The following is a 19,648-nucleotide window of genomic DNA, read 5'->3' on the forward strand; positions in this document are numbered from 1 at the left end:
GCCTCTCTCATGACTCTGAAAGCACACTGGTTTGCACCCTGAAGCCTCTCTCATGACTCTGAAAGCACACTGGTTTGCACAACAAATGTGTTTTTCTTTCTTTATTCCCTTGCAACTGCGATGACCAAATGAATATAATATTTTAAAAAATCACAAATTAATTTGCATATTTATGTTGGGATACACCAAGTGAGAATACTGGTCTTTGACAATTACCAAAGCTACCTAATTCCTTTAATGTTCACGGTGTTCACCTAATCAAATTCTTCTGTATGGATGATAATAATTAAGTAAGAGGGGAGACACTTATTAACAAGCAATTGAACATTATGTTTTTATGGAGACGTGTTATAAGACATAATTTCAGTTCATGAAACTTGTGTTTTATATTGTTTCACAGGCTTCTCATAGGAAAAGGTTTCGAGACAACTTACAAAATGTTTATAAATTTATTTATTTCTTCTTTATCCCGGGGAAACCTCTCAGGAAAACATTGTTTTTCTGAGGTGCCAAGCAACTACAAACAAACATTAATCAGAAGAAAATTACTAAGAAAACAAAAGACTCCTTTTTTTCTTTCACAGAGGTCGAGAAAGTATTGAGTAAACAGTGCTTAGTATAGACATCGATGTAGGGGTAACAACAAAACAGTTTATATTTTTGTTCATCATCGCGAACAAATATCAAATCGTTTTTTAATTATATTTTCTCCTCCTTTATATTCAGTGTTTTATTTCATTTCTCTCTTTTTTAAGAAAAAGACAAGAAAAGATGCAAGGTTGATGACGTCAGTAACATAATGCGTTCTACCATGGCCAAGAGATATTAAGTTTATGTTTGTCATTCTCAAGTTCTGGTGTAAGATAAAAAGTGGTCGTTCAGTGTACATTTAACGTTTGTTAATCACTCTTAAAACTAAGTGGCAATACAAAAACTCACGACGTTTGGTAGAATTAAGCAAGAAACGTTTCACTTCGAAGTATACGTGGTTGGGTAAACGATAAAAAGGTCTATGCCCAAATATTTGAATGTGAGAAGTGTACTTTGCATTTAACTCATACATTTATACTTTAGTTATTTAAAAAAAAGTCTGATGAAATTCTATATTTGGATAGAAACAAAATCCTCATACATTGTAAAGGAGAAACTTCTTTTTCTTTTCTGTTTGCCGTCCGGATTTTTTCATTTTGTGAATCCAATGATAAATGGCTTGTGGGTGTAACTCAACCAATATTTGGCCTACTGCACTAAGGTTCGTATATAGAGTGAGGATGCTTTGTAAATTACCACCCAAGTCCGATTATTCGAAATGGTAGGTAGGTGGGTGAAACAAAAAAATTCCGAAAACCGGAATTCAATTACAGTTAAAATAATTGAAAAACAAGAACTGTTTACTTAAGGGAAACCTATCCTTCCAGATTTTCGTTCATGTTTGTTGCAGCTGAGCTGGAAATTGGTTAGCCTTGTTTGAAGGTAACAACTGATGGAGAGATGACAGTTATTTCAATTTCTGTTAAATGAGACAGTGGACACTATTGGTAATTGTCAAAGACCAGTCTTCTCACTTGGTGTATCTCAACATATGCATAAACTAACAAACCTTGACAAATTTGAGCTCAACTGGTCGTCGAAGTTGCGAGATAACTATGAAAGAAAAAACACCATTGTCAGACGAAGTTGTGTGCTTTCAGATACTTGATTTCGAGACCTCAAATTCTAAATCGGGGGTCTCGAAATCAAATACGTGGAAAACTACTTCTTTCTTAAAAACTACGTCACTTCAGAGGTAGCCGTTTATCACAGTGTTTTATACTATCAACCTCTCCCAATTACTCGGTACCAAGTGAAGTTTTTTTGACAATAATTATTTTGAGTAGTTACCAATAGTCCACTGCCTGTAAAAACTGACAATGTTGCATAATGGAAGCAACTACAAATCATTGAAAACTCCTGAGCATGGTCGGGCACAGATCTAAAATAGCTGCTTCATTTTATAGCAATTACTTTATTCTTCAGTATATTATTAGTCTGTGAAAAGTTAACAATCACAATTTGGGATGTGTGGGTGGGTTAAAACAAATTCGAAAACAGATTGATGGGTTTCTGAATGTCCCTAGAAGTAAAACTTCAATATTGTGTTGCAATCTCCAACATATGTTGAAACTTGACTATTGGAATGAATGTCCCGTTTCCTCATGCAAACTGTTGCTTGCATCATCGTGTAAACCAAACCAGGACATGGGTAAACGTATTGACAAACCCCGTGCTTGATAAAGTCAGTCCAAATAAACTTATTTGAGGAGGAAATTGGATATCATGAGAAGTAGAAATGTTATCTTTCACTGAGTTAAGTGCTGTGTTACCAGCTGACGACCCATAGCATTGCTGTATCAACACCATACCATTTCACAGCCATGTTGAAATTCAATTTAAAGGCAGAGAACATGCAGCGGAATTCGGTTTAACGTTTTAGGTTAACTAATGTACATCCACGATTTATTTTAAACATGGAAGTTCTGTGGCTTGCGCAATAACGTTTACTAATGGGTGTTTAAGCTTGTTTAAACTTCGTTCAATTCCGCGGTTTAATGCAACAATTCCATTAATCCTATATTTCTCGTTCTCTCTCTCATTCAAAATGTTTCAAGGAGCCCTAACCACAGTTTACGAACTAATGTTAAAATTGTTTAAATTGATGTTAATTCCTCGTGAAAAAGCCACAATTCCAATTCCTTCTCATCTTCTCATTACCAATGATTCAAGTACCCTAAACCTTTCCTGAACCACTATACCTAATGTTATTAGCAGTTCGTCCCCGACATTTTCATTACAGGTACCTTGCTATTTTGTTCCTTAAAATAATGTTTTATAGCCGTGTTTGTATAACCTTTTCATCGAATTGAACCACTATGCATGGTATAGTAGTCCTGCAACTCAGGCGAGTTGTCAATTTAGGAACAGCTCGGCAAAAAACTGAGATTCTATTCCCCTAGGGTATTTATACAAGGTTCAAAATATACACAAAAACAAACAAAACGCAATCGGACAGAACTGCAAGTTGAATTTAATTGCATTCAATGCTATAAGGTCTTGTGTTCACATGCCTCGATACTATCTTGACCAGGGTAATAAAGCAAAACTTATAAAGAAAAATACGAAATGGTTCTGAGATATATTACATGGTTTGCTTGGGTCAAAGCCCTACTACACTATTAGCAATAGGTCATATAGAAGCCATCCATATCGTGGTTAACAGCTGGCAAAACCAGAACTATAATTGGACGCTCACATCTCCACCAAAATATTTTTTCCTTCGAAGGAATTATTTTTGAGCTGGAAAAAACATGTTAGTTCAGGCTACACCACAAAACACTCATGCAGAATAACTATTTATTACTTCACTATACCTTCATGCTTTTATGATTCAAACTTAGAATGTGTCACATTAGATAGCCATGCGTGTGTGGTCAACCTTTAAGGCAGTTTTCTTATGGAGAGAAAGCAGGAGACCTCAGCCCACCAAGTAATTAATTTAATCTAAGAATAAACACCAATATGCAAGCTAGGACGCTACGTTTAACGTGCACTGAATACAAAATGAATCAACCAACACAGCAATCCGCACACCAAAGTCAACTACAGTAATAATAAAATTAACACTTTTAACAAGTTTAATACCTTTCCTGCATGCAATGTTGATTGTGATTATTATTAAATAACTAAGTCAATACCTGCGACTGGCTTGGTTTTTTTTCTTAGATCAAATAAAATTACACAACTGATTCAGCTGAAGCTGCAGTGAACATCGGCTTTCTTACATTAGCGTTCAGATTAAGAGGAGGAGATTTCTTTCTTGACAGTTTCGTCAGAGGAGGAGAAGCCTCAGGCACGTCTTGTGATGACAGAGAATCTTGCTCTGTGTCTTTCTTAACCGACTTCTCCATTTCACACTTATAGGGGTTCTTGCATCTTTCACATGCTCCCCAATCTTTCTTAGATGCAGATTTCTTGCGTTGAGATCCACGGCTTGTGTCTTGTTTTCTCTTGTGATTGGCTGTTTGGATTGAACCCTTTCTTTTGATGCCTTCTTCGGTGGCGAGTGGGGTCTTTGGCCTCCCAGTAACTCGAACAATCATCTTGCTATCATTTGAGCTACTCTTCTTAATTATCCTAACAGGTCGTCTTAGAATGAAAGAGGAGTTATCAAAGCTTCTTCTTTTGACAATCTTCAGCTTTCGCCTTTTAGTCGCAAAGTCAATAGGGACGTGTTGAGTGTGTCTGGTACCTTTGTATTTCACAATCGCAACATTTTGTGAAGGATTTGTTGATTGGATGCTGAATGGTTCTGTTTTATCTTTTATCTTGTTATTGTTGGTGTCTTTGTCGATCTCAATAAATCCATCCCTTGGTGTGATTTCCATACAACCTATACGATTGGTCAGATTGTTAGTGTCGATAGAATCAGATTGCCTCCAGAAAGGCTTAGGTAGGGTCTTTAGATCCACAGAGATGTTTGTAGGTCTAGCCAAGGCTTTTGTGTCGACAGAGATGTTGAAAGACCTACGTGAGTTTTTCATGTCGACACAAATGTTGGTAGGTCTAGGCGAGGTTTTTGTGTCGAGAGAGATGTTGGTAGGTCTAGGCGAGGCTTTTGTGTCGACAGAGATGTTGGTAGGTCTAGGCGAGGCTTTTGTGTCGACAGAGATGTTGGTAGGTCTAGGCAAGGTTTTTATGTCGACAGATAAGTTGGAAGTTTGTGTAGGAGCTAGACTAGCCCTCATACTTGTTTTCGTATCATGTTTCCGGTAGTTATAGTGATCAGAAAATGTTTGGGTTTTTAACTCTGATTGTCTGAACGTTAGGTTCACTCGATGTGCTGTGGAAAGTTTGTAGATTTTTGTCTTTACACTTGCATGATTATCTGACATACTTTGGGTGACTTTATTGGATGTTTGGGTCCAATCCCTTCGCACCTCTTCCGTTGCCATGGTTTTCGATCTGTTTGTATTTGGATCTTCAACATCCAACTTAAAGCTGAGGTTCTTTTGGTCCTTGTTTGGCAAAGCACTTGATGACGTCATGGCGTGCTTGCCACTGATTGGTTCTTGGATCTCTTGATCTTGTTGATTGATACCTTCTGGCTCAGGTTCTCCTGCATCACTGTCGTTGTCGTTGGTGGCGTTGTCTTCCTTTTTTTGCTGCAACAGCAACGCCATTTTGAAATGAAGAGATCCATTTTTCCGACCTGCTAGCTCCATCGCAGTCTGCATAGAGAACAATTAAAGAGTGAAACATTACTTACAAGCCCCAATTGTTAAAGGCGGGCACTATTGGTAGTTACTCAAACTAATTGTTAGCATCAAAACATATTTGGTACCGAGCAATGGAGAGCTGTCGATAATATAAAACATTATGGGAAACGCCTCCCTCTGAAGTAACGTTGTTTTTTTTAGAAAGGGGTAATTTCTCACTCGAATATTTGAATCAGGGCTGAAGCCTTTCTCGGGCATCTGAAGGCGAACAAATTTGTGCAAACGAATCTTCTTTTATTGATCTCTTGCAACTGTGATGACCAAAGAGATCACCTTTTCACAGTTGTTTTATGTTATGCATTATGTTGTGATACACCAAGTGAGAAGACGTGTCGAGTGCCTTTAATGACGGTTGATTTGCCGCTAATCAAAATGACTATTAGTCGGTTAATGTGAATGACCGGTCGGTGGAATTCCAATTAATAAAGGAGAGGGAAGATTATGATCAGGATTAGAGAATTAGACTTTGAAAGATTGAATAGCGTGAATTATTTCAACCATCACGCAGAAGACGCAGTCTTATAAAGGGATGATACTAGACAAAATGTGCAAATTTGTCATATAAAATGGAAGCTGCCTTTCCTTCCATGGAGAAATAATACATTGTTGTAAAAATATTTAAAAAGTCTCGGGTTGATTTAAATCTCACTCTATTAAATTGCGTAAAACTAACCAGACATCGAGGTAAGTCACCCATATTACACTGACTCCAATTCAAACAAAAGTATATTTTGTCTTTGTCCATACATCAACTTCGCATTTCCACGTGATATGGTCATATGACAATGGTCATGTGACGTCAGGGCCACCCTCATACTGCGTCACCAAAGTGCGCCGTCGGCAAAACTCTATTGTTTTTCTCAAACTGCGCAAAGGGAAAACTAATCAGAGGGAGTTGCAAACAAATTCAATTATTGCGCGTTTGCAACACAGATCAAGTTCCTGTAATTTCAATAATGCGTCTAGTTTAAGAGTAAATAATTAATCCAACTGTGACACAGAGATAGTGATGAAGTCTTGGGTTTCCTGTTTGCCTGGGGCCAGACTAGAGGATGTGGTTCAGTCTTCATAACACAATCTCATGTGACTTTATGCATCTTCAATCTTAATATATCAATTACCTAAAACCAAGCACTTTACTATACACTCTTTACTTTAAAGGCAGTGGACACTATTGGTAATTACTCAAAATAATTATTAGCACGAAACCCTACTTGGTAACGAGTAATGGGGAGAGGTTGGTAGTATAACACATTGTGAGAAACGGCTCCCTCTGAAGTGCCATAGTTTTCGAGAAAGAAGTAATTTTCAGCGAATTTGATTTCGAGACCTCAAGTTTAGAACTTGAGGTCTCGATATCAACCATCTAAACGCACACAACTTAACTTCGTGTGACAAGGGTGTTTTTTCTTTCATTATTATCTCACAACTTCAACGACCAATTGAGCTCAAATTTTCACAGGTTTGTTATTTCATGCATATGTTGAGATACACCAAGCGAGAAGACTGGTCTTCGACAATTACCAATAGTGTCCACTGTCTTTAGGCAGCTGTTAAAATAACTCTACATCATGTGTCCCATCTCTCTTCATACAAAACGATATTTACTTTATTTTAGCACCAGACTGTTTTCCATTCCAGCCTCGGTTTCGCTACAACTGAATGAAAAGAAAGTAAAATGGCCACCCTACATTAAGGTGCGATGCTTCACGGAGGCCACGAAGGCGAGTCCCTCCATGCTCCCTGGTCATTGCCTTGGTGTCCTTGAAATAATCCAGTAGAAATTGACAATTTCTTCATAGGGTGCCTGCCCTTTACCAAGGAGAAAATGCCTTGGTGCCCTTGCCCTTTCAAAAACGAAGCATCCTGCACAAATTAATAATGGTCAAATTTGTCATGAATCACCTTTGGTACATAATGAATATGTTAATACGTACCGCTTCATCATAGAGTTTGGGAGCACTTATCCCAGAATCCTTTGCATCTGATCCACTTTCATCTTTGGTCTCAAGACGCTTCAACATCTTAACATGATGGCGATCACGCCTGCGCAGTAGCAAGTAATACATCGCTGAATATTCATCACATCGTTTACTGATGACGGAGTCGGTCACGTGAGCGATGTTGTAACCCATATTGGCCCATATATAGTCAAGTATGTCTGTCTCTAGGTCCATCCGACTGATTCGACCACTGTGGGTGGAGCTTGCTGTACGGGGGCGGATGACTGCATCCACGTCTCCAACTAACCATTTATGATTCATTGCCTCTAAGATGGAATATCGCTTTCTTGGATCGGGATGAAGGAGCCTTCTGATGAAATCTTTACACTCTGAGAAAAACAAACATCAAAGAATCGTGTAAGACAGTAAGATGTCGAGCTTTACTTCTTAAATCTACGCACGTAGACTGGCTTGATACTCCTTGCAGCTAAAACACTGAAATAATAATAGGCAATTCATTTCACTATAAATTATTGGTATCAATTTGCCCAGTAGGGAAAGCACTGGACACTATTTGTAAACACTCCTAATAACTAAGTACAAAAACTAACTTGGTAACAGGTTAAGAAGAGATGTTGATAAAATATTGTGAGAAACGGTTCCCTCTAAAAAATAACGTAGTTCTTTGAGAAAGGGGTAATAATTCTCACTCAAAAGACTTCAGTCCTGAAGCAATTTGTATGTACCTGAAAGGGCACGCATTTTGTTGTGCCACACTGGTGTTTTTCTTCCATTATTCTCTTGCAACCTCAAGGACCAATTGAGTCCAAATTTTCACAGGTTTGTTATTGTATGCATATGTTGAGATACACCGTGAGAAGACTGGTCTTTGACAGTTACCAAAGGTGCCCAGTGCCTTTAACAGTCTACAACACGGTAGCGACAAACGTGAACAAAGATCAATTGTGAACATTACTGTTCATTCCTTATAAAGTCTAAACCTAAATACATTTGGTTTTCTAATGAAGATGAATGAATGAATGTTTACCATTAGTTAAATTGGTTGGAATCTCAGCCATTTCTCTGTTGTTAATCTTCTTTAGAAGAAGTTTAATATTAAATGGTTCCACAGTGAATGGCAGTGAGCCAGCTAGCATAGCAAACGTGTTGACTCCACTGGAAACAAAACACAGAAATGTCATTATCGTGATATTCAATTTATAACATTCTGGCAATAGTCTGTTTTAAGTAATTAAAGGAACAAACAATCCGATAACTTTATCCATATACATGTAGATACGACGAAATGAACATTGTGTATAAAAAGGAACGTCAAGGCATGAGAATAAGCAAATAAAACATAACAAAATGTGAAATTGTTAAAAGCTGTTTCCTCAATAAAAATGGGAACCAGTCTAATCAAGTTGTCTCTATAGGGAGGAGTCAAACATCCAGGTTTTCCATTTATTTCTTTTTGACAATTTATCTTAGACAATCTTGAGCGAGACAGCAAACATCTTACGATTGGGTTCTTTTTGATGAAGAAGACATCGTCAATATTAATGACTCTTCAAAAATTACTGCGAATCAAAAATGAAGAAAACAGCAACTCTCAGGAGAACTGGGCAACTACTCAGCCTGAGACATTGCAAAACGGAAGGAAATGAACCCATATTTCAATTATGTTTGCAGTATTGTAGGATACGCTGGACTGAATATTCTAATACTTCCAGACGCCATCAAGTAATTGGCTTCAGCCCTCAATGGCACCCTTAAAGGAACATTACAGAATTGGATTTTGCTAACAAAACAGTTGCTGGCAGTGTAAGCACTTTATGTAATCCATAATATAATAAACTGACAAAACCTTCAGAAGTTTGAGATTAATCGGCCATCTGGGTCAGGAGAAAATAATGGAAAAAACGATTACACATTTTGCATGAAATCGATAAAAAGAAATTTGCTAAAACGCTAACTGAGCAATAAACTTCAAACGGGAAGTTAGTTTCATTTATTTCTTATCAAATAATGACATTGCAGACGGAAATCTTTCAATGGATGTTTTCCTCTATCAACATCATTAGACTGTGTAAGTTGTATGTAAATCTTGGAACTTAGACGATTTGTTTTCTTACAAATTCTGTAATGTCCCTTTAACCATCGCCAAACAGTTATTTTGATTGCTGTCAAATCTTAGCAGATGTAGACCCACCCCCTCCCTCCGGTTGGAAGGATGGAGGCAAGATCGATTTCAACAATGAAGATGAAAAGGCAGACGAGCTGGCTTTCTACTAATAAGAAGACATTGATTAAGACTCTGCTTTCAGGGAAAACTTCTACTTATTGTCAAATAATCGGATTATTGTTTAACGGACACTTAAGTCTGTTTTAGGGGCATTGGAGAAAATTGTGGACTAGTTGCTGGTCTAGCTGCGTGCCGTAAGGGGTACCAGGATGGGCAGGGCTAGGCACCTCACGAAGTGGTGCTTTCTCTGTCTGCATTTGAGACTCAAATCAGGCATTGTGAAAAGGGTAGAACAAGGACAACCATATTTATACTTAGTCACACTGCCGTCTAAATTTATTGCTTTTGATTTAAACAATGAAAGAATGTTAATTGCTCTGACATAATTAAATACACGCATTGCGCGTTTTGTAGAAGTGCAAGTCCATCAGTCAAACTCAAAGTCATTTCTCAATTTGAAATAGTTGGACAGTCAGCGAGTTAGTACACTGGCTTCAAGCACCCCCCCCCCCCCCCCCCGTCTCCCCGAGTTCCCAACAGCTTTCAGACACACTCCCAACGACAATGTCCCTTCGACGCCCCTAGATGTCCTGATTATTGAAGAACTCTTAAAATACAAATAGCTCCAAGGTATGCTTTAATGATCTTCGATATGTACAGATTTTGATATCTCCCAATTTAGTCAGTGTTTAAAGTTTGTCAAATGTACCCTCATCTTTTCTTTTACACGAATGTTTGCATGTTTGTCTGTTTTTTTCTTTCTTTGTCTGTCTGGTTGTGTTTCACAAGCTACGGTTTTATCAAAACAGCCCCATTCTCTACTTATGACGTTCCTGCATTGCTTTACTTTATGTACTTGTCGATATTTTTCGCGATGTTTTCATTGTAAAGCACTATGATCATACTCTTTGGAATAGCGTTAAGCAAGCAATGTTAATTATTACATTTTTCATGGAAGTATGGATTATAAATGTGTATTTGAAATTGAATTGAACAAACAAAATCAACGAATGAAAGGAGACGAGCAGGCTGAGGCTGGGAGATTAGACTGGCCCTTATTGTACAACAAAACAGTATATCATTACTGTGTATGACCTCAGGGTGTCAGACATAGACGCATCTATGGATATCACTCATCACGTGTTAATACACGCCTAGCTTTATCAAGATAAACTCATCTACTGAAGTAAGGCAAACCCATCTCTGATATCACCACGAAAAAGGGTCAACTAATAACAACGCGAGATTTGACGAGAGTTTGTCAGATGTCAGTGGACATGATAGTCGAAGTAATTGCGCTTTGTTGCCATGCTTCGTGTGATGTTGTCATATTTTATCTTGAGTGTGAGTGCCACCGTCACATGAGCATCACAAAAGAACAGACTGCATAACACATACATGTATAGAAATGTTTCGTACGAATTGGAACAAGTCAGTCAGAGCAGAAACCATAAACTTAATAGCGTTTTGCTGGACATGTCTTTGGTTTTACAAAATTAGTGAAGGTCTTCAACGCTTCCTGAAGCAATTCACGCAAACACAAATTGCTAAGCACTCAGTCGTGCTCAAAAGAATCAGCGAACCCCAGTTGTGACTTTTGACTGTATCCTGCTTGTTTGACTTACTAGAATATAAACAATTGACTGAGAATTCTTTGCTTCCTAAACATCTTCACATAATTAGATTTTGTTGAATGATATAAATCCAGAATACTAGGTCTTCATGACAGCAAAGATACCTTGCAGCCATTTCATCCATCATAACAGACCTACAGTCTAATAACATTTACCTTCATAGTTCAATTAAATCACATGGATCTTTTCATTCGGTACTTTTTTCGAGAAGAATATTTTTGCGCAGACAGAAAGATTGTATTTTACATTCTTTGAGGACAATTTTGTTAATTAGTGTGACATTTATATTGAGATGTACTCTCCTTTAAAATACAAAGAAGACTGAGTTTGCCGTTTATTGAATGAAACTATGGTTTGTAATAACATGATCAGTAGTTTGTTTGGGATGTTTGTTAGTCTATTGTTGTTGATTTTTTTCAATGGTCCCCCCCCCCCTAGAATTTGAAAGCAGCTTGCTATTAGTAACACACAAAGGTTATCAGCCAATGTTTGTGCTGGTTACCGCCCTAGCATCTAAAGAGCAGTATTTGTGAGGCCTACCAGCCAAACTACATCGTATACTGACAACGTTTGGTGAGAGCAGGCTGAGCAGTCGATGTTATTAAACTAGAACAGCGTCTGAACTCTCGACCAACCATCATCCATTGGTTCAATAACATCAGACAGACGATGTTTACGCTGTTACTGCAACCTTATTAAAGAGACTACAAGTTCTATAGTCCCCATATGTATAGTCTTATCGCAAGCTCAATAGGTGCATGTTGGCTTGATATGAAATAAGAAATGCAATTTCCGTTAAATTTACTTTCATCTTTCCAAAAAGATTTAATCTTTTGAGAAAAGGAAACGTTTTTGGCCAGGGGCCTGTTTTAGCTTCTCATCAAAACAAGCATATTCATTAGTAGACACAAACTAGTCTTAAAACCAGCCGTTCACTGTCTTCTTTAGAAAATCGACTTGCAGTCATTATAGGTTCTTATACTACCATATTTCTATGTATACTACACGTATAGATGGATTCAACATGGCGTCATCGACCGCCATATATGATGTAAAACAATGGAAAAGTGCACGTGTGTACGCGCTAACTGCGCACAACTCTCAGCCAATGATAGCCTTGCACGCGTGCATGTCTCATAAAAGATGGCAGTCAATGACGTCATGGGTAATCCATCAATTAAACGTCTTACACCAATGGGATTGCCTCTTTAAGATGGGAAAAACAAATAAAGTTGAAGTGGTACATACATGCTCCATACATCCACCTTTGGTCCGTATTTCTTATTAGCAATAATCTCTGGCGCCGCGTATGCTGGACTACCACATTGAGTAGCCTGGAACTCGGCTCGTACCTGGAACTCGGCTCGTACCTGGAACTCGGCTCGTACGCCTGTACCCTTAGTACTAGACGAGCTGCTGTACCCTATGAAGTTACTCAATCCAAAATCTGTAATCAGCCAAAAACAAGGAATCTGTATTTAATCTCAAATCTAGAATATTGAACACAACTAAGAAACTAAACACTGAATCAAAACTCTGTAATCAAACAAAATGAAAGTAGTGTTACATTACTGCATTGAATTTCTGCAGTTCAGAGTACGACTCAACAAAACCTCGCTATCTCAATCCAACATCTACATAATCTAAAGACCATCTCAAGAGTATAACTGTCTTCGTGTATTTGGGGAACATAATATAGAAAGTGGGGAAAAATTATCGTCTTCAGGATTTTCGTTGTACAGTTTTCAAATAAGCTTCTATAAGAATCTTCATCGACGTGCGAGTAACCACGCAAATGGATGGGACCGTATCAGTGTTGTTTTTTTTACCTCATCCAAAGACAAATGGTATCAAATTGGTATTATTAGATGTGAAAATGTTTAAGTCTATGTAATTGTAAATAAAGTCTAGTCCTTTTCTGAAATCAAACTGGATCTACCCCGACCCACTTACAAACCTACATTTCCTATTCGTATTAAATTGCATACAAGTCTGGATAAAGTCTGCACAAACCGAGGTTTCTTACTACAAACTCATCCAGTTTTTTGCTATTGTCTTCTTCTAATATTTCCACAATTTCAGCATAAATCTTGAAATGTTTTTAAACTGACGTATTTTTATGAGATTAAATCTCCATCAAGGTTGACACAATATCAAATGCCTAACACATGACGACATAATGACGTCAGACCGTGGACCAGGAATGGTAATTGACATGGTTTCTCGACAGAAAGCAAATGAGTGTAGACTTCGGTTACAGCAGTAGGTCTAACTCTACTCGCCGCGCACATTGCTATCGTCTTGTAACAAGACAACATTTTTCAGAACGTAAAACAAAGGTTTTTATTGCCCCTGAAAGCCCGTCTCAGCTCGCAGGTTATAGCATCGAGATCTAATTGCTCAATGAATTAATCATAATATTTTGTAACGTCATTGTTGTCGTCTTCCCGGCTGTTGGCTCAGGTTACTTAAAACCAAGTTGGAAGGCAACAAAGGAAGCATTGTTCTTCGCCCACTCCGCCTTCAACTTTATTTATAAATAACTCTTCTAGAATAAATCAAGACCCATATTTTGGGCGTTCGGGTTTCAAAAAAGGAATTAACTCACACAAGGAACAATAGTGTACAATTGAAACTACCAGGGAATCTGGTTGTATGCGTTTTGCAAATACAAACAGACAAACATTGAACACACATGTATACAAACATGGCATCCATATTGCCTATAGAATGATTGATAATCAAATAACCATCCATGCTTTAATAGCTTCAATGGTTCATTGCGACCGAGTGAATTTGAATTTTTACCTTATTAATTTATGTGCAATGAACTCGGAATAGTTGACTGACTATTTCAAACGATGAGAACAAAATTAATTTCCGAATGAAATTGAAGATTCGGTGATGCAATTGAGCTAGTGATTGCAATGTTTGACGGAAGGCGTGTAGAATAGACAATGGTGTAAACGAAAACAACACAATAGGCCTACGTCTAGGATTGTGTATAATAACATCAACTGTATGTCGGCAAGTTTTTACATTTTTATTCTTAAAGTCAAAGGTGAAACATCTGTTCAGAGAATATCTCTCGGATATCAATTTGTTCAATCAGATTTATTACATATCTAGAACATGAAATTGAAAATTGGTTTTCAAAACAAAAATGAACAAAAGAAAAGCCAAGACAACTTATCAGTCTTCTTGAATCAGGAGGTATTCTTGATTGATTTCCCGAGATTTCCAACGTCAGCATTGGACAAAATTTAAATTTGGGAGGCAGATGACAATACAATTTCATAATTTTGCGGCATCATGGTTCCTTGGCAGTTAACATCTCGTCCACGAACCCCCGCCCCCGATCGTCGGCGGTTGTCTTGAAATCATTTCATATATTTTATGAGATCTGGCAAGCTCATTATTGATCATTTTGAAGTTGTTTAAATATACTATCTAACAAAGATCCATTTTATTGCATTCAACAGAAGTTGTCATAGAAACAAAAGAGGGCGCTGGTGATCAAATCATTTGAAGGAAAGGTCAGTACTTTCATATCATAGCTATTGCAATAAATGCAACATATGGATTATGCATAAACAATGAATGTATGTTGGAAAAAAAAACCTAAGTATCAAAGAGAGCATGGTGGTTGTTTTTATTTTTTGATGGTTTGGGTGTTTTGTGTGTTTTTAAGAGTAATATTGAGTTTAGATCTTGCTAGAATTGCAATTTAACCTCTAGACGTTTTGAAGGAAAAACAACAAACACTTACCGATAATCTTGATGTTGTTGTTTTCATCCAGAAGGAGGTTTTCAACCTTTAAATCTCTGAAAATAAGACATAGTGAAAGAGATTTAAGACAGAACTATCTAAACTTTGCATCCATAACAAAATATGTTAAGATAATGGAAAAACATTTTGTCGGAAAACACCATGCGTTGTTCTTTGGGTTTTTTTAAGGCAAGTTTGCCAAAACAATCTTGGTAAGGAGCTACAGGAACGAAAACTGGGTGAAAAATAGCTCATGGGAGCCGAAGGTAGGAATTGATTTTCCTCTAATAACAGTTTAGATTATAGGATGGAGGGAAACATCACCAGGCAATGAGTTCCAATAAGAAGCAGAAAGTTGTTGGAATGACTCCTTGTTCTACATCTCTTGGAATGACTCATTGTTCTACATCTCAGCAAATCATGAGTGTATGGGTGAGAGAAGAAGCAGAAAGTCTAGTGTCAAGCTTGTTTTGTTAGTGTCGTTGTCGTTGTTGTTGTTTTTGTTTATGTTGATGTTGTTATTGTTGTCGTTGTTGTTGTTGTTGTTTATGTTAATGTTGTTGTTGTTGTTATTGTTGTTGTTGTTTACCTGTGTAGAATTCCGGCTTGGTGAATATGATCCACAGCTGATACAATCTGTTTGACGTAGCGTCTTGCCTCATCCTCTTGAAGACATTTCTTACTACATATACGATCCAATAATGCACCACCAGTACACAGATCTAAAACCTACAAGACAAATATTCAACAAAAATAGACACATTTTAGACAGCATTGGATCATATCAAAATAATAAACCACAAGGGAAACTGACTGGATAAATTATAAATGATTTTGGATTTAACAAAGACAATTAATTAGCGCGGGATCTGTACCAACGACAATGTTATAAACGTACAGGCGCTCTACCAACTGAGGGTAGCTCTATATTATTGGCAGTCTCTCTATTAATAGTCAACACCTTTGTTGTGGGTGTTAGTCAGAAGCTATACAACAGATTCTAACTACCATGTAGCCAGGAATATGAATCACACACAAAACTTAGCTGGGAATCGACAGCAGAGGATCACCTTAAAGTGGATGCAACATTTAATTTCAGATATCAAATAATAGACAACAAGGGAATCCGATTGGCTTATTTTAGCTAATTGTCAAAATATGGTCATTACCGTTTTGTTGTAACAAAAGGCGTAACATTAACCTCTGAATTAGATACTTTGATACAATTGAAATGGCTTTAACCCAGTACCGTTCTTCATATTTCTCAATTGAATAATAATAATATAATAGCTCTTTAACGCAATTCAAAAAATTACCATTGCACTTCACAAACAAACAAGAACAACATCAGTAATATGAACAGTACACTAAAATGTTGAGATTGTTTTACCATATAGAAATTGTTGTCAGTTTCCATGACTTCATAAAGCGAGATGATGTTAGGATGCTGACGTAATGACTGAAGTAGACTGGCCTCCCGTCGCATGTTCTTTCGTAGATATGGGTCCTTACGTGCTTCTTTCTTATCAATGATTTTAACAGCAACCTGTGGAATGATTTATGATTTAATCAGATCTGTCATTCTCAAGTTTACATTTTATTTCTGCATTTATCTTGAATAATATTTACTTTGATCGAAGGTAAAGATAATTATGCAATTTATTATGTTTTTATTTATTTTTTATTATATTCTATAAGGAATAACGGTAGGCTAAGAACACTCCAGGGGGCCGATGCGACAAAAAGCTTAGATTGATCTTAACTGTACTTAACTCTACAATCTAATATGCAAAGTGTAATCATGTCACACTTTAAATTGCAAGAGTGATGTTAACGATTTTCAATAAAATTAGGCGATTTTTAGTAATATAATTTAGTTATTTATTTTTGAAGAGAATACTTTTCGAATTCGTAACGTAAGCCTGTATTGTGTTCACGTCAAAGCGCTTGTTATGATTGGACAACATAACACACGACCTTTCACTTTTTGATCTTATTTGTTGTTATTATATTGCATTGTTTTGAATTATTCTAGTCTTTTGTTTTCATGCTCGTCGCCCGTGGATGTAACTCAATACATTGTTTTTTATCCCTAGCTCTTGAGATCCCAGAAAACGAAGACTCTAACACACCCATAGATATCGTTTTAATCTAAGACCAAGAGTTTGTTTTGTCTATGGCTTCTTAGAAAAAATGTAAACAGAGCAATGTTTTGTCTATAACCAGTGCATTTGAGAGTCAAGTCAACTTTAGTTCCCACCAAAATAACTCTATACATGTACACCTTGATGAATGTATATGTTATATATTTGGCACCAAAGATGGGTATAGAAATAGGCAAATACACTTCACTGGAGTGTAAACTATAGAAGAAACAACTTCTGTAACATCAATCTAGAAACAACACCAATCACCAATTTGTTACGACTTGTCCCTTGCTCTATGGTTTCGATTATAGAAAAGGAAATTGGATTGAGTTCTTGTGTACATAGTGTACATATAGTTTGACAAGGTACTATGGATGAACAGCGTCACTAATGGACCTGTCTTATCTAAGGCTAATTTCTTAAGAACTTCTCTTAATTAATAGTACTAAAAGCATTAAGAGAAATGTATATGTACATAATGCATCTGAATTGAACATGAAGTGGTAAAAGTTGTTTCATAACGGAGATGCATTGAAGTGAAAAACATTACTCAATTTCAAGACTGAAACCTAATAAGTAATGTTTTTTAAAGAAGCTTGATACTTCAAAAAGGAAGTTGCTGCAAGCAGCGCTCCTTGAAATGCTCAAGAAGTTGACATTTTGTTCATCGATACAAGCTATTTATAGATAAGTAATTAACTTGTTCATACACATTCTAAGGAATTGATTACAAACATTGAAGACAACAACTATTCCTTCACTGAAAATAATATAAAAAAATAGTAAAGACAATGTGTTTCATACATTCTTTTAAAATGTTGATTTTATGTTGTGTCACTTTTTAAGAGATGTAATTATTACTTCTTGCAAATTAATGTAATCGGAGGATCAGATTTTGTACGTTCTACAAATCTAAAACCTTTCCAATTAGTTGACTCACCTTCTCACCAACAACACTATGAAGAGCCTCCTTGACTTTTGCAAAGCTTCCCTCACCAATGGTTCTTCCGAGTAAGTACGGACCGACCCTCTTCACATGAGGATACCGTACCGTCTTGTCGCGCGCTGGACGGCATAGAGCATCTTTAGTTTGGACGGTGGGTAAGGTTCCGGACTCAACTTTCTCGTATAAATGACGAAGTCCGGTGCTTGCATGTGACATGTGCGGGAGGCGTTGAACAAGCGTTCCTCCTCCTTGAACAGGCATTGTTGGATTTAGACAATGATCTACCGAGTCAAAAGCTAACTCAAGAAAATTGGCATTTCCAAAAACAAAACCCTGGAATTTCAGTTCAGATACTAAACGGTTCTATGTCTGGTACTATCACATCATAGAGTAAGGACAGAGTCCTTACTCTATGATCACATGGAGAAGACGGTCAAATAAGAGTCCATTTATGAATAGTGTCCAGGTAAAAATGTATTGGAATCTCTAAGTCAAAAGAGATGCTCAAAATATCTAACCAAATCAGTTGATTTCCTTCTCTCGATGTTCCTTGCTTCTTACACCCAAGAGGGGAAACTACCCTGACTCTCCTCCATGCTCAAAGATACGTTGGGGTTTCCAAGTTATACGCGTTTGCTGTTTGCCCATTTTATCAACACCTCCAACTGCTGACTATTGTGTTGTGTGTTCCGGTTTACAGGAAAAGTTCAGAGCCGTATTTCCGACTTGTAACAATGGCAAGCGGTTTGATTGTTTATTCCAATGTTTGATTAGAATTCGGCGCATGATCTTGGACTGTTTGGCGAAATGGGGTGAGTTATGGTCACCCCTAACTAACACCGTCAAGCCACGGGTTCGACACCATTAACATTTAAACAAAAAGTTGCTTAACATTAAATAGCTTTTGAATACATAGCAACACATCTATGTGGGAGCATAAACCAACGCGTTGTACAAATAGAAATGCTCATAAATTCTCCAAAGTCATCTTCAGTGTTATTTACTCACCAGTACAGTTATGTTTATACGACCATTAGTCCTGAAAGCCAAATAAAAACTTGCCAATGGTGTGTCTTGGTTATTTAGTTACATCATCTTGGGCTGGTTTATATGTCCGCCTTTATCGAAACGTGACAATTTACGACGTCTTTATACGTGTAACTTGAAAAAGAGGCCGACTCTTACTAGATCCGACGGCTGTTTTATAAAGTGCGTTTTGTTGGTAAAAAAACACAACTTTTAGACATGTATACAACCAGTATTGAGTAGAAGATTTCACATAAACAAATGTCAGACTTCTTTGATTCAAATCATAAAAGAGACTTAAATCATTCTGCAGTCGCCCACTCATAGAACAGTCGTCGACAGCAACCACACTGCCTCCTAGATTTCCCCTAACGCTTGAACACTAGCTTATAATTCTAACACGATAAACATCTGGTAAAGAAACAATTAGCAATGAATACAAGGTCATTATGGTCTATTGTAAATGACCATTAATTTGATACGCCTACAAGGTACGTACAATGCTAACATTGACCAATATAAGGCTATACTTGACAAGACATGGTGCTTGGTTTCAAACTATAGGCGGCAAGCTACTCAACTGTTGAAGCATTGTATTGATCCTATAAGATTGTTTTACACTATTC

The 19,648-nt window shown here is 37.1% G+C and overlaps 1 protein-coding gene across 1 annotated transcript; it reads right to left on the reverse strand.

Moving 5' to 3' along the window:
• Positions 1–3,076: 3,076 nt before the first annotated feature.
• On the reverse strand, positions 3,077–18,257 carry LOC117296885 (serine/threonine-protein kinase MARK2-like). Its single transcript, XM_033779984.1, has 8 exons — positions 17,991–18,257; positions 16,294–16,449; positions 15,493–15,632; positions 14,904–14,959; positions 12,383–12,581; positions 8,304–8,431; positions 7,250–7,644; positions 3,077–5,264 (listed from the first exon to the last, which is right to left on the reverse strand). Exons 1-8 carry the CDS (start codon positions 18,255–18,257, stop codon positions 3,771–3,773), a joined length of 2,835 nt encoding a protein of 944 aa, XP_033635875.1. The 3' UTR covers positions 3,077–3,770.
• Positions 18,258–19,648: the final 1,391 nt, after the last annotated feature.

Source organism: Asterias rubens, chromosome 11 (assembly GCF_902459465.1).
Source record: "Asterias rubens chromosome 11, eAstRub1.3, whole genome shotgun sequence".
Taxonomy (NCBI): domain Eukaryota; kingdom Metazoa; phylum Echinodermata; class Asteroidea; order Forcipulatida; family Asteriidae; genus Asterias; species Asterias rubens.